General features: G+C 44.9%; 1 protein-coding gene across 6 annotated transcripts in view; it reads left to right on the top strand.

The window, feature by feature from the left end:
* The window catches only part of TMEM260 (transmembrane protein 260), a 54022-nt gene that overhangs the window by 16625 nt on the left and 24162 nt on the right, over positions 1-13235 (top strand). For all 6 annotated transcript variants that reach the window (XM_074996244.1, XM_074996247.1, XM_074996245.1 and 3 more), the window contains exon 4: positions 10921-11098. In XM_074996244.1, coding sequence (XP_074852345.1) covers positions 10921-11098 — 178 coding nt within the window. The remainder of the gene's footprint in view (positions 1-10920; positions 11099-13235) is intronic.

Genomic DNA, 13235 nt, shown 5'->3' on the forward strand with positions numbered 1-13235 from the left:
ATAAGTAACAAGTAATTACCAAGTTTTAATAAGGGTAGAAGAATGGAAAGTACTCGAGTATTAATTTCCTTTTAAAAGACTATCTGCCACGACCCTTGGCTAATTGATCGTACATTTTTTTCTCATACTCGATAGAAAATTGTGTTGATTTCAGGCAGTTTAAAGATATTAACAGATCTGTTAATCTGTATTTTATTAGAAAGTAGGCACATTAGGCTCAAATAACTGTGCTTCATTCGGAAGAAAAAAGCAGGGCAAAACTCTCTCCCGCCCCAAAAGACTGAAGTGTCTTTCCTGACAGCTAGTCGGAGTTAGAATTAGTTCAAGGAAATGTTAATAATGCACTGCCTAGCTTAATCCCTTTGATATCACCAGGTATCCTCCTGTTCATGGGTTAATTGCTTTAAAAGCGAAGGCAATATTCTGAGCGGTGGGCCGCTTCACCTTTTCACAGCTGTTACCATTGAGTGACAACTAAATCCCATGTGTAAGATGAGGAAGAGCTCAATCTCCAATTGGGAGAAAATTTATGTAAACCGCAATCCCTTCAGAATGTGCGGAAGTCATAGACTTTCTTGATTTACTCTGCTTTTTCCCAGAAAACTCTATTGTTCACTTTCCTAAGTCCCATCAACCCTTTGTAGCAGAATATCACAGCGGCAGCAGATAGCTTGAAATATATAAATGCTATCATAGCTCTGATTAATAGCAGTGCTTATGAGTCAAGTCTGATAACAGTGCAGCTCTCCAGTCAATTTCAGATACTGCTAATGGAATCTGTCTTCTCCAATTGTAATATGAGAAGGCCTAATTTGCTATGGAGCTTGGAGCTGTCACCAGTAGGGGATTGTGGGGTCAGATGGGAGCTGCCAGGTTTTTGCCCTGCAGCTTGTATCTCTCACTTTGAATAGAGCAGCCCCCTGCCTGCCAGTTAGCTGATAGGCCGCCGTGGGGTTTATGCCACTTCATACAATAGGAAAGGGCTGCATAGGCTGACTTTATAATTGTGAAGCGAGCTCATATTTCCACAGCTACTGTGCTGCATAATTTCTAATAAGTGGTTTTAACAAATGTCAGATTATGAAAAGTTTCTTCAATTACAAAAACTTATAAAACATTTAAATTGCTAAATCTGTTTCCTGCAGAGTTTCTGCCACTGGAACTAGACACCACTTATTATGGCTTCAGTGATAAACGTACATATTTCCTAAAGATTTTTTTAAAAATTATTAATCAAATAGATCAAAACTAATATGCCCTGGCTGTTTACAAAGACACAAAGAGAGCAATTGCCTTCTGAATTTTAGCGACTTGAAATACAGTTGTTATAACTTGTATAATGGAAAGCTCTTAATGGTGACATGTTTTTCTTTATGAAGTCCAGCGTATGTTCAGTTGATTGTACTGTTTAATGCTACTCATTAAGTTGCTCAAGTCTAGTTTGTTTCAAACCATGCATTTTAAGCATTCATCTGTCTTCTTGGAAAGTTTATTGTTGCAATAAGCGGGGTAATTTTGGTATTAATCATTATATACTTCAAAGTCTATAATGTGAAATTAATTCCTTGGGCTGTGAAAAGTTTAATGCAAACTACTCCTTATCTTGTCTCATGCATCTGACGAAGTGGGTCTTTGTCCATGAAAACTTATGCTCCAAAATATCTGCAAGTCTTTAAGGTGCCACAGGACTTCTTGTTGTACTCCTTACTTGTAGGTCTGATCTGCAACCAACTGCAGGATCAGGGCCTATGGTAGTAGGAGTTTGTCTCATCCTCTATGATAGTACTTTGAAGGCCATTGACAAAACTGAAACTAATTCTCTCAAGTTTTCCGTAACAAAGACTTGTCTCCCATGGTATGTCGACCTGTGTGGGTTAAAAACATTGATTACAAAGTGAAAGCACTTCCCGTTGATTATTTATGTTGCAGTATTGACTCAGAGATACTTTCCACCTATCTAGTTCATGCGTATTGTACCAGAACAACCCTGTCAAACATTGTTTGCTAGGGATGAGGATTTGTTTAAGAGGGTCTGTTATGGAAAGTTTGCTAAACCCCTAATCTGCGCATTTATATTGCTCCATCACTTCAGTACGCAAGTGCCTTGCCCATGATACCTGATCCCCATTGTACAATATACCTCCAAAGACTGGCTCTCAGCACTCAAGACTTTAGATTCTAAGAGAGTGGAATAAAATGCCCCAGTCCCAGGGTGTCTGTCAATTTTTTTTAATGAATGTTGAGATTGGTCTGTCTATTTCTAAGTGGAGGTGGGACCAAATATTGAGTTTTTACCCAGGTCGTCTCCATTATTTTAATTCAAAACTATTAGCTGTGTATTTTACAGCAGCATTTTACAGGGGTTAGCCCATTAGGCTAACTAATCAGGTGGCTGAGGAGAGGACAAATTAACTGGCTTGATGCACCAGTTACATGGACACAAGGAGGTTGACTACTTTCTTATCACTCTCAGGCTTGGTGTATATTAGACCTTGAAGTCGATTGCAGGTGCGCAGTTCTAGGTACGGCTATTGCACCGGGAGGGGTTGTGTGGAGAGTTTCTGCTGACCGCAGGCAGATCCATGTCACATGTCTCTGCCAAACAGGTGAAATTGAACTCTGGAAGATTGACCCTGACCAGGTTGATCTTCCTGGAAGTGTGGACATGGCCGTAAAGTCATAAGACAGAGGTGATCGTTTCTGGTGGGGCAATGCCTTTGGGGCGTACGTGTCCATGAGGCTTTGTGGTTGCTTTATAAATAGCTGTGCTTTTCCTTTTGGTGGCCTATAATGGAAATAATCTGAGCTGAATGTTGTTTTTAGGAACCGGATTTCCCTTGGTTCGTGCACAGAAGGTGAAATCTTGACCTTGTTGAAGTCAGTGACAAAAATCACATTGGTTCCTGTGGCTGTTGGTGGCCATCTCCTGTGCATATGGAAGACACTAATCTGCCCCTAAGCTCCTATGTTGTGATTTACCCTCTGAGGCAATGGCTGAAGCTAATGTGTCTCAGGCTGAACACCATCATCATGGTATTTCTATTGCCTGTGTCAGTAGAGGCTAAGGTTTTAGTATGTGTCAGGATTAAACTACTTGTCCATCTGTAGGGATGAGATGGGTCAGGGCAATGCTGAGAAACTTAGAGCATCACTGCCCTTATTTTACCTCTTCTGAATAGAGGTGTTCATTGGCCAGTCCCCTTCCCGCTGTCTATCACTGTTGTACCTTCAGTGAAAATATCAAGAATTGTTCCTGATCTGTGTTTCTGAACTGAATACGGAGGAGTCCTTTCTCTCCCTCTGATAGGCAGCTTTATAAAAATTAAAAAGTAGAAGACAATATAGGTTGCCACCTTCCTCATCCAGTACGCTGGGGACCTGACTGGTCCCAGATGAGGGAATTTGCTGGATGAAGGGAGGTCCCCTGCCTCCAGCCACCCAGTCTGCTGCTCTTCCCTGCTGCCCATTCCACTTTTGCCCTCCCCATCTCGTCTCCAGCCTCCTTACCTCTTGCCCAGACCTCGAGCTGGTACCAGCCAGCCATACTCGGGCTGCTAGCTGTGGAGGCTGGCTCAAGCCCCAGCCAAGCTGCTGGACCTGCCCCCAGAGGGACTGCTTGCCAGCTCCAGCCCTGACCCAACCAGTGCTGGACACAGCCACAGCCCCGCAGGCTCTGACCCTGGCCCCGGCCCCGGCCCCATGGATGCTGGATGCAGCCAGGCTCTGGTCCCGACTGGGCTGCTGACGCAGCCCTAGGCCCGTAGCCGCTGCTGGTGTAGCCCCAGCCCTGCAGAAGCCGACTCCGGCCCTAACCAGGGCACTGGTTTTAGCCCTATCCCAGTCACCGGGACTGGCACTGACCCCAGTCGTGCTGCTGGCACAGCCCTGACCCTGTGGAGGCCAGCTCCAGCAGGGGTCACAAGCCTTGCCAGGCTCTCCTTCCCTGTGGGTGCTGGCTCTGGACCCAGCTGGGCTGTGGGTGTGGGTGCTGGCTAGAGCCCAGCAGGCACCGCCTTGAGCCCCAGCCCTGGCAGTGTGGAGGCCGGCTCCAGTTCAGCTGCAACCCTGCCTGGGCTGCTGGTATGGCCTCAGTCCAGCAGGCACTAGGTTCAGCCCTGGCCAGGCTGCCCATGTGGCCCCAGCCCTGCGGAGACTTGCTCCGGCTGGAAATGCAAACCTTGCCGGGATCCTCTGCCCAGGGTGGCTGGACACCTCTGGCACTGGGCTTTGGCTGACCCTCCCTCTAACAGCTGCCCAACGGTGTCTTTGGTCCAGTAACATCTGTGGTCATGCTGGATCAGAGAATGTCAGTTTTGGGGCTTTGAACCTGTACTGGTATGTGGAGGGCAGCTTGGAAACTGTAGGAAATTGGTTGATCTGATTTGCGGTGTTGATGCGCAGTGCCAGCATTAACTGGTTCTTCTTTCCCCCTTGCTGAATCAAGCATCCTGCCAGGGAGGGAGAAAAGAATTCAGTCCTGTAGAGTGTCTACCACCCATTTTGGTGATGCTCTGTTTTTGACCTGGCTGAAAAACAGTTCTGTGGATTGGACAAGTTTAAGGGTATATTATTTGGACAGTCAAGAAAACAAAAATTATAAGCCACCATCACCCTGCTCCTCCCCTCCACTCATCCACCTCCCCCCGCCCCTCACGGCACTGAATAACTCATAACAGATTCAGCTGGAATTCCTATGATCAGTTGCTCGGAGTAAATTTTAATTTCTGATTTCTCTTAATTTATGGTCATTTTGATTTTTTTTTTTCCAGTGCTAAATTGTATGATGGAAAACCTTTCATTTTAAAACGCGATTATTGTGAAAGTGACGACAAAAGTGCCATTGTGGTTCTCTTTCATTTGGTTTCTATATCAAAAGGCCTTTTTCTTCTGGGTGTCAGGCCTGAAGATTCAACCTGGGATCTGAAACTCAAGCTGTGTTCTTTCTGCCTTTTACTTCTTCCTGAGCAATAGATTCTGCAGTCAAAGACCTGAAGGGGCAATTCAACTAAAGATACTTGAGGAAGAATGCAATCTAATTTAGTATTCCCTATAGTATCTGTTCAGGCTATTCACTGATAAGAACTGTAGAAACTTGCTTTTTTTTTTTTTCCCCAGAAAGTGTGAGTAGAAATGCCACATAGCAGACCCTCAAACAAGAAGGAGCTGGTTTTGTATAAATCACTGTTGTAATTATAAGGAAAGAATTTCTAAACTTGTATTTTACTTTAATTTGCTTTTAAAGTGCTTTTAAAGTACAATTGGAATACATAATATAGTTAATAAGTGTGAGCACTTTTGAGATGTTTCTATTTTTATTAATGATTGGAAAAAGAACACACTTTGTTAAAAGAAGCACTAAAGAGAAAGGTGATGCTTGAAAGAATGATGCTCTATATATTTTAATAGAGAAGAGAAACTGGTTATCTTCTGTTAATATATTCAGGCTGTCAGCTTGCATCTGTTAGAATGAGGGAATCTACCAAAGATAATGTGCTGGGACAGACACCGCCGTGGCATCTCCTGCTGGTCACTCGGAGGATTAGCTCTGTTCAGCTAAGTATGTTGCTTTCTGCGTTGTGTGTCATCTGCTGTCATGCTGCTACTTCCAATAGTTCAGACCCTCATTGCCCCTGGACTGCAGTGTCCTCTTCAAGGCATAGCCCTCCAGCTGTGGTGCGGCTCATTACCTTCCTCCGTCTGTGGGATTGGCAATTCTTCGTCCCGCCACTTGACTTAGTGGCCAACTGCAGCCTCTTTTCTAGCTCCTCAGAGCAACCTGCTATCTGGTTACTGGCCAGTCTCCTCATGCACCAGTGGATTGCAGCCAACTGCCTATTTATCTGGGCCACCTCTCCTGTAACACTAGCACCTTCTCAGTCTTTCCAGCACGTGCTCAGCCGAGATCTCTTGCCATCCTGCCCAGCATTGCTCTATATAAGGTGCTTCTCTAGGCAGCCAGTCTTCCTTTCTTACAGGTCACAGAAAGACTCATCTCTGGGCTGCTCCAGCAAGCCCTTTCCTGATTGGCTCCCAGTAAGCCCTCTTCTCATTGATCAGGGTCTCGCACAGTCTCCCAGACTGTCTTCACCCCTTTTATTCCTTGTGTGGTGCAGCCTCCTCACTATAGGTACATTTATCTGGACATCTTGGGTTATTAGCTACCATGCCAGACAGGAAGATGCCTCAACTATGTGGTGGCAAAAGTTTTGACTTTGAAGACTTCAGGTTCTACTCGATCACCTTATTTTCTCTTTATGCTTTATCGAGCTGCATTGCAGGTGCATGCCTGTGCCCCTTGGTGGCTAAAAGGGAAAATAAAATAACACATTTAGGCCGTGTCTGCACTTACAAAAAACTTTGAAATGGCCACGCTAATGGCCAAATTGGCAAATACTAATGAGGCACTGAAATGACTATTCGGCGCCTCATTAGCATGCCACCAGCCACGGCACTTTGAAAATGCCATGATCCGCTTGCCTGCGGCTTGTCTACACAGGGGTCCTTTTTGAAAGGACCCTGCCAACATCGAAATCTCCTTGTTCCTAACAGCTGAATACGAATAAGGGGATTTCGATATTGGTAGGGTCCTTTCAAAAAAGACCCTTGTGTAGACAAGCCACAGGTGAGTGGACCACGGCCCTTTTGAAGTGACGTAAGTAAGGAACATTTCTTACAGAGAACAACTCAAACACACATCTCCTGCATCTTTCTGTCCTGTCTGTGCTGCTCATTTGAGTCGTAGAATTTAAGGCCAGAAGAAACCACCAGTTCATCTAATTTGGCCTCTTATATATCACCAAACACCTGCCAGTACCCAGCCCACCAACCAGAATTAAACCAAAGTATCAGAGCCGTCAGGAGACTAAACTGTTGTGTGCCACAGAGGGAGAGCAGGCGGGACTAAGGGACATTATCAACCACAGGGAATTTGTCGAATATGATAGTCTAAACGTCTACCTCCAGCAGTCTTGAGCCCATGTCTGTATCTGGCTGCTTGGCTGGGGAGCTGTGAGGAGTACATCTCTTTGGAAAATCAAGCCTTCATCGTCTCCCTTAAAACCCCTGAGGGGATTGCTTTGGTGTCACTCATTTCCCGGTATTGCTGATACATTAGACACTAATGCTTAGCAGCAAGGATGTGAGTCTGTACCTGGGGCTCTGTCATCCAGTGTTTCTAGCCATGTATGTACTCATTTATGTTCTGAACTAAGAACCGTACCCATCTAAGTCTCTGCCAAGCATTTTAAAGCTTGTTTCAGCTTTTTGAAAAAACATATTTACTCCAGATGGGGAATTGTGAACTTCAGAATAGAAGGAAAATAACTGTTATTTTTATTGTAGGAATAGCTAGGGACTCCAGTCAAGGGTCCAGGCCCTATTGTGCTGGGGGCTGTTCAGACAAGTGGTAAAAAGGACAATATTCTGCTCCATACTTTGCAGTCTAGGATAAATCTCTAACATTGGAGTTTAGCAGCCACTGCCTAAGTCTTATTCCATAGGCTAGAATAAGGTTTTCACATTTTTTTTATCAGTCTGGAAACGGAGAGCTGTTTTAATGTGGGTTTTAACATAGCAGTGACATTTCTTTCAAGGAAGGAACTAGTGCTGGTAGGATGGAAACATACCAGTAAATATCTGTGATGCGAAATGTGTTTCAATCTTTGTTTTACATTCAGAACTGTTATCTTATTGTTTGAATTTCCAGAAAAGATTCCATAGTGTGTTGGTTCTTCGGAGCCAGAAGTTAGTAGTTGAACTGAGAATTTCTCGAAGATCCAGCCAATTGTATGCAGAGACACTGGTTAGCAATGTTGCTGGATGACCATCTCCTGCTCTTACAACTTTTTCAACACCATTAAGTTGCGGAGAAGTTGGTTGAGGGGCAAATGCTACCATTGCTTTGTTTCATTTCTGTAATGTGTCCGTCTCCCTACGCCCCTCTTCATCGTTCCTCTTTTGCTCTGGTTGACCTACGTATTTGGGGAGAGAAGCAAAATCATCGAGTCCTCATGGTGGAAACCTTTGCCAGGTCATTCAGCTTATTTGTTGTCCACGTGGTAACAGCCAGTGACCGACCCACTGTTTCCAGACAGGTCTTTCAGAATAGAAAGGTCAAAGTTCATAAAGAAAAGTTCAGCTTTACTTAGTATCATTTCCCTGTCTCTGTCAAATGACTCCTGCAGCTGCATTGTGTTATTGGTGGTAGACTGCCTTTGTTATGAACTAGCAGGCAGACCTGGCGTTGCCTGGCCCTTCAACAGAAGTAATGCTTTGAAAATAAATGAAAAATGCACATGCAGTTTTCAGTGACAGTATTTTTCAAAATGCAAGAAAAATGCAGGCTGGGGTGAGGGTTCAGGGGAGAGCAGGGTGAGCTGCTGTGGGGAGAGCTTATAGTTTAAGAATGGTGAAACTTGTGCATATGCACAACAAATCGGCCACCTGAAAGGTATACAGTAGGCTGGGGAGGTTTAGAACTGCAGTTTCAGAATATCCCATGAAGCTTGCTGCCCTGATCTCTGGTGCTGGGGTTGTAAACTTGGTCAGTGACTGGGACTCCATGGTGCAGCTGTGATACCTGCAGTACAGAAAAGATTTTGACGCATTAGACAGGATCCAGTGGAGGGCAACCAAAATGATTAGGAGGCTGCAGCACATGGCCTATGAGGAGAGGTTGAAGGATTTGGGCTTATTTAGTTTGCAGAAGAGAAGAGTGAGAGGTGATTTGATAGCAGCCTTCAGCTTCCTGAAGGCAGTTTCTGAAGAAGATGGAGAGAGACTGTTCTCCGTAGTGACAGATGACAGAACAAGAATTAATGGTCTCAAGTTAGTGGGGGAGGTCTAGGTTGGGTATTAGGAAAAACTACTTCACCAGGAGGGTGGTGAAGCACTGGAATGCGTTGCCTCTAGCGAGGTGGTGGAATCTCCATCCTGAGAGTTTTTTAAATCCTGGCTTGACAGAGTCCTAGCTGGGATGACATAGTTGGGGTTGATCCTGCTTTGGGCAGGGAGCTGGACTCAATGACTTCCTGAGGTCCCGTCCGCCTCTAGGAGTCTATGATTAGCAGTTTTAACCTGGTTAGCCTGTAAACGATTTTGTTCGTGAAAGGAAGAAAATGCTGAATGTGGCACTTCTTTGTATTGATTAGGCCCCAGGTAAAATCTTTCAGAATGCAAATATGGTAAGGGAAGGTTGATCAAGTCGTTGGGAGCTCAGCGCCATGCCAGCTGGGATGATGCAAGCTTCAGTCTGTTGTGCCACTGTCTCGCCCCTGTACTGCAAAACCTGCTGCTGTTCCCGTGTGCTGTCCAGCCCTGCCAGATTGCACGGCGATGTTGCGGTGGGGCTGTTGGGTCAGATCACATTCACATTCCCCTGCCAGCAACTCCAGGATCTGTATTCAGTGCCCAAAGGGGAGGGGAAGGCATTGTTCCATTGAGGCACCTCTCTCCACTTCCCACCAAATGACAACAGTTGTTCTGATTGCAGACACTTCAGGCGGGAGCCACTGAAAGCAATGGCAAAGCTCCCATCGATTGCAGTGATTCAGCCCCCAGGCCTCGTTGTGCTATCCCTGGAAATCCAAATTAAGTACTTGATTTTATTCGTCGGCCAATTTCAGGAACCATTTACTTGACACGTTCATGGAAGTATCTTCTCCGGGGGAAAAATGCCCCGCCTTGAGCAGGAATTTTGGGACAAAATTTGGATTTTCAAGTTTGACTATGGAGGCCTGTGGTCTGGTAGAAGAGGAGGCAATTGTTAAACTAAACTAAAACAGATCTGGACCTTTCTGTGCTTAGATTGCAGTTTCCACACTGAAGAAAGGAGCTGTGAGGGCCCTTGTTTGTGTGATATTTTTACTGCATGTTAAATAATGAGTCTAAGCAACAGCTTTACTTCTCATTCTACCTCTTGCAATCAATGAGCAGCCAGTAAATGATGATAATGAGCTCTACTAGCACTTTTTATCCAGGGGTTTCAAAGCACTTTGTGAAGGATACAGCTATCATTATCCCCATTTCACAGATTGGGAAACTGAGGCATGGAGCGTCCTATTATGAATTAGCCAGCGTTTGTTGCCTTTCAGCTTGTGGTTCATGCCCATCTCGTTGCCCAGGACTCTGTCCATGAGGGTGGCTGTTGCAGGTTGAACCCCTCTAATCTGGATGTGGGTGCCACAACTCGATCTGGAAGTCATGAAGGCAGTGGTTACTGGAGTTGAGTGTGGGTTTGACAGACAGGGTCGCCAACATCCAAATGCTGAGTGTTTCGTGCATTGCTTGACTTTGCTTCCTCATTGCACATTGACACTTGTTTCCTCACTTCCCTGGCTGTTTTCTCCTAGCTCCAAAGTACACTTCTCATTCCTACTGCCCTGCGTGTTCCTTGTCTCACCCCCACCCGACCAAATTAAAGTTCCCCCCTAGGAAAGTGTATAATGCCAACCCTCATGAATACCTATAAGCCCCTTTTTATCCAATGTCTTGATGAATTTAAAGCTGCACCATTGCTCAGAAGTCTGTCCGCTAAGGATATCTGGTTTGAAAGCACAACTCTTTGGCTTGGTGTGCCTTGATCCACTATGTCCTCTCTCTCAGCAAAGTTTCAAAACTAACTCAAATACTGGATGTCACCCTCTGCGCTTGGAAGAAATAGCGTGTGACGCTCACTAGCCATTTGCCACTGAGGAGGTGCACTCACCACCTTGTATAGCATGCAGCATGGTTAGTAACTGGCCTTCCTAAGTGAACTCTTTTATGCGAAGGAGTTAATAGAAATGACTTATTAACTGTATAATGTTTTGGAAGGGTGCTGAGTGGGAGTCGTAATTTCTGCTGTTACAGTATGTTAAAAAAGGACAATAAAGTAGGCTCTTTTTGTTGGAAAAGAAGATTTCATGTTATCTGTGTTTGCAGGCTTTCTGGCTCCTATGCTGGAGGAATCCTTGCTGCAGGGGTGTTTTCCTTTTCTCGTCTAACATGGCAGTGGTCCATTGCAGCCGAGGTTTTTAGCTTAAACAATCTGTTTGTGGGGCTGCTGATGTTGCTTGCGGTACGTTTTGAGGAGGCAACTACTGCAAAGGAGAGATCAGAGGTAACCTGTAAAGTAAATGATATTTGTTTTAAAATTTATCCTGTTGGTCTGGCTTAAAATTAAGGGTCACGTCTTCGAAAGTGCTTATCCTGAATGGGAGCTGCTGTATGTGGAGTACGTCTGAAATTCTGGCCACGCTACGTATATGCCAAGCTCCTAAAAATACAGCCACTTATTAAGGATCTTAGTCAGAGACATAGGGTGCTGTACAGAAGACAGAGTGGAAAATGATGAAGAAAACAAGCAAAGATGGCTTTCATCAGAAATTTCTGCAGAAAAGTGCACCTTTTTTGAGCTTTCCCGTTCTTATTTTTCTGTTAAATGTCTATATTTTCTATGGAAACCTGGCACTGTACACACAAATATTTGTTTAGCTGAAACCCAGTGGTCTGTCAGAAGTCGGGATGGAAAATTTTGATCAGCTCTAGAGCTTTGAAAATGTGGCCCTTAAATTTCACATTACACTCTCCACTTCCTGCAATGGCGCAGCCAAATAGTGTTTAAAAACTGATAGTGTTTTATCTCCACTCTCCCTAAACTTGGGGATGTCACATCTGTTCTTTTAGAAACTGTTTTTTTATGACCACTGTAAAGTCTTGGAATAAATTTAGTTCAATAAAAATAACAGAATTTTAGAATATCAGCCTAATTCTGTGTTGTTGGAATGGGTTCTTCAAATCATACTTGTTTCCCTGAATGTCTGCAGGTGAGGGTTTTTTTTTTAATTTGGCATTAAACCTCACAAAGAACAATTATAGTATTGGTTACCACCATTTCTGGACTGCTGACTGCTAAATGATGTGGGTGGCATTTTCAGAGATATCTCCAGGTTTCATATACCCAATTTCCAGTGGAAATTATGACTAAGATTTTCCAAAGAGACTAAATATTTTGATTGCCTCAACTTTTGGGGTATCCAGCTATGTTCACCTGAAAGGGGATTAGTGTGTGAGGTCAGGTTTTCAGCAATTTCTGAGAGTAAGGCCCACCCGTTTGTCACATCAGGCTCATCACCCAGAATTACTAGTTCCTTTTGAAAAATGTGGTTTGGGTGCCTGGATCTGTTGAGAGGATTTGACAGTCTCAGATGTACAGGTGGTATCTCTCAAAACCAGGATTCTCTGGTCTGGCAAAATCTATGGTCCAGTAGAACCAGGAGTATTCCTGGACCAGAGAACCCCAGGCTGGATCCCCATGGGAGTGGGCCAGCATCCAGCAGCCTAATTGGGTCTGAAGCCGGTGGCAGTGGTGCTGGGGACAGCATCTGGCCCTGGGGCCAGGGCTGGAGTGTCAGGGCCAGAGCCCTGGTTAGCAGGGCTGGAGCTGCAGCTGGCGGCAGTGGGACCGTGGCGGGTGCTGGAGCTCCTGGCTGCAGGACTGGGGCCAGAGCCAGTGGCAGGGGCTATAGCTGGCAGCATTGAGGCCAGTGCTGGTGGTAGGAGTCTGCCTGGGGCTGGAACCAAGGCAGAGGCAGGGGACCTCCCGTGGTCCAGCAAACCCCACGTTCAGGACAAGTCAAGTCCTGAGGATGCTGGACTAGGGTGGTCCAACTTGTATTAGTATCGCGGTGATGCAAAAAACCCTTTGCTAATGGTGAAATCGTCTTCAAAGGAAAAGGTCAGACTCTTCATAGAAACTCACCTCAGTAGAACCCCACAAATCCATGGGTCTCTGCTGTATAGCCGCACATATCCACATCTGCTAATAGTTTTTGCGGATTGGGTGGGGGTACAAATTTTGTACGCATGCAGGGTGCTCTGCGCATCAGTGTTGATATTATTTCATCACCTAGTGAATTCAAATGTGGATATTACACAGCTCTGTCTTTTTAACTGACTACCAAAGAAACCAGTGCCATGAAGACATTTCCACTGTTAAATGTCTGAGTAGCAAGAGACAACAGAAGAGCATTGTATGGCAGATGATGTAAGACAGATCCTCCACCAGTGAACTGTTGTTGTAGTTCCATTAACTTCAATGAATCGCTGATAGTTTTCACCAGCTGAGGACCTGTTCCAGTGAATAGTCGTAAGCTGATGGCCGGCACGTATTGCAAACAAAATAAGACTGATGAAGAGAGGTAAAAGTGAATTCAATCAAGGCAATATAGGGAGTTTCATGTAGCAGAGATTCAAGG

Source organism: Carettochelys insculpta, chromosome 6 (genome assembly GCF_033958435.1).
Source record: "Carettochelys insculpta isolate YL-2023 chromosome 6, ASM3395843v1, whole genome shotgun sequence".
Lineage (NCBI taxonomy): Eukaryota > Metazoa > Chordata > Testudines > Carettochelyidae > Carettochelys > Carettochelys insculpta.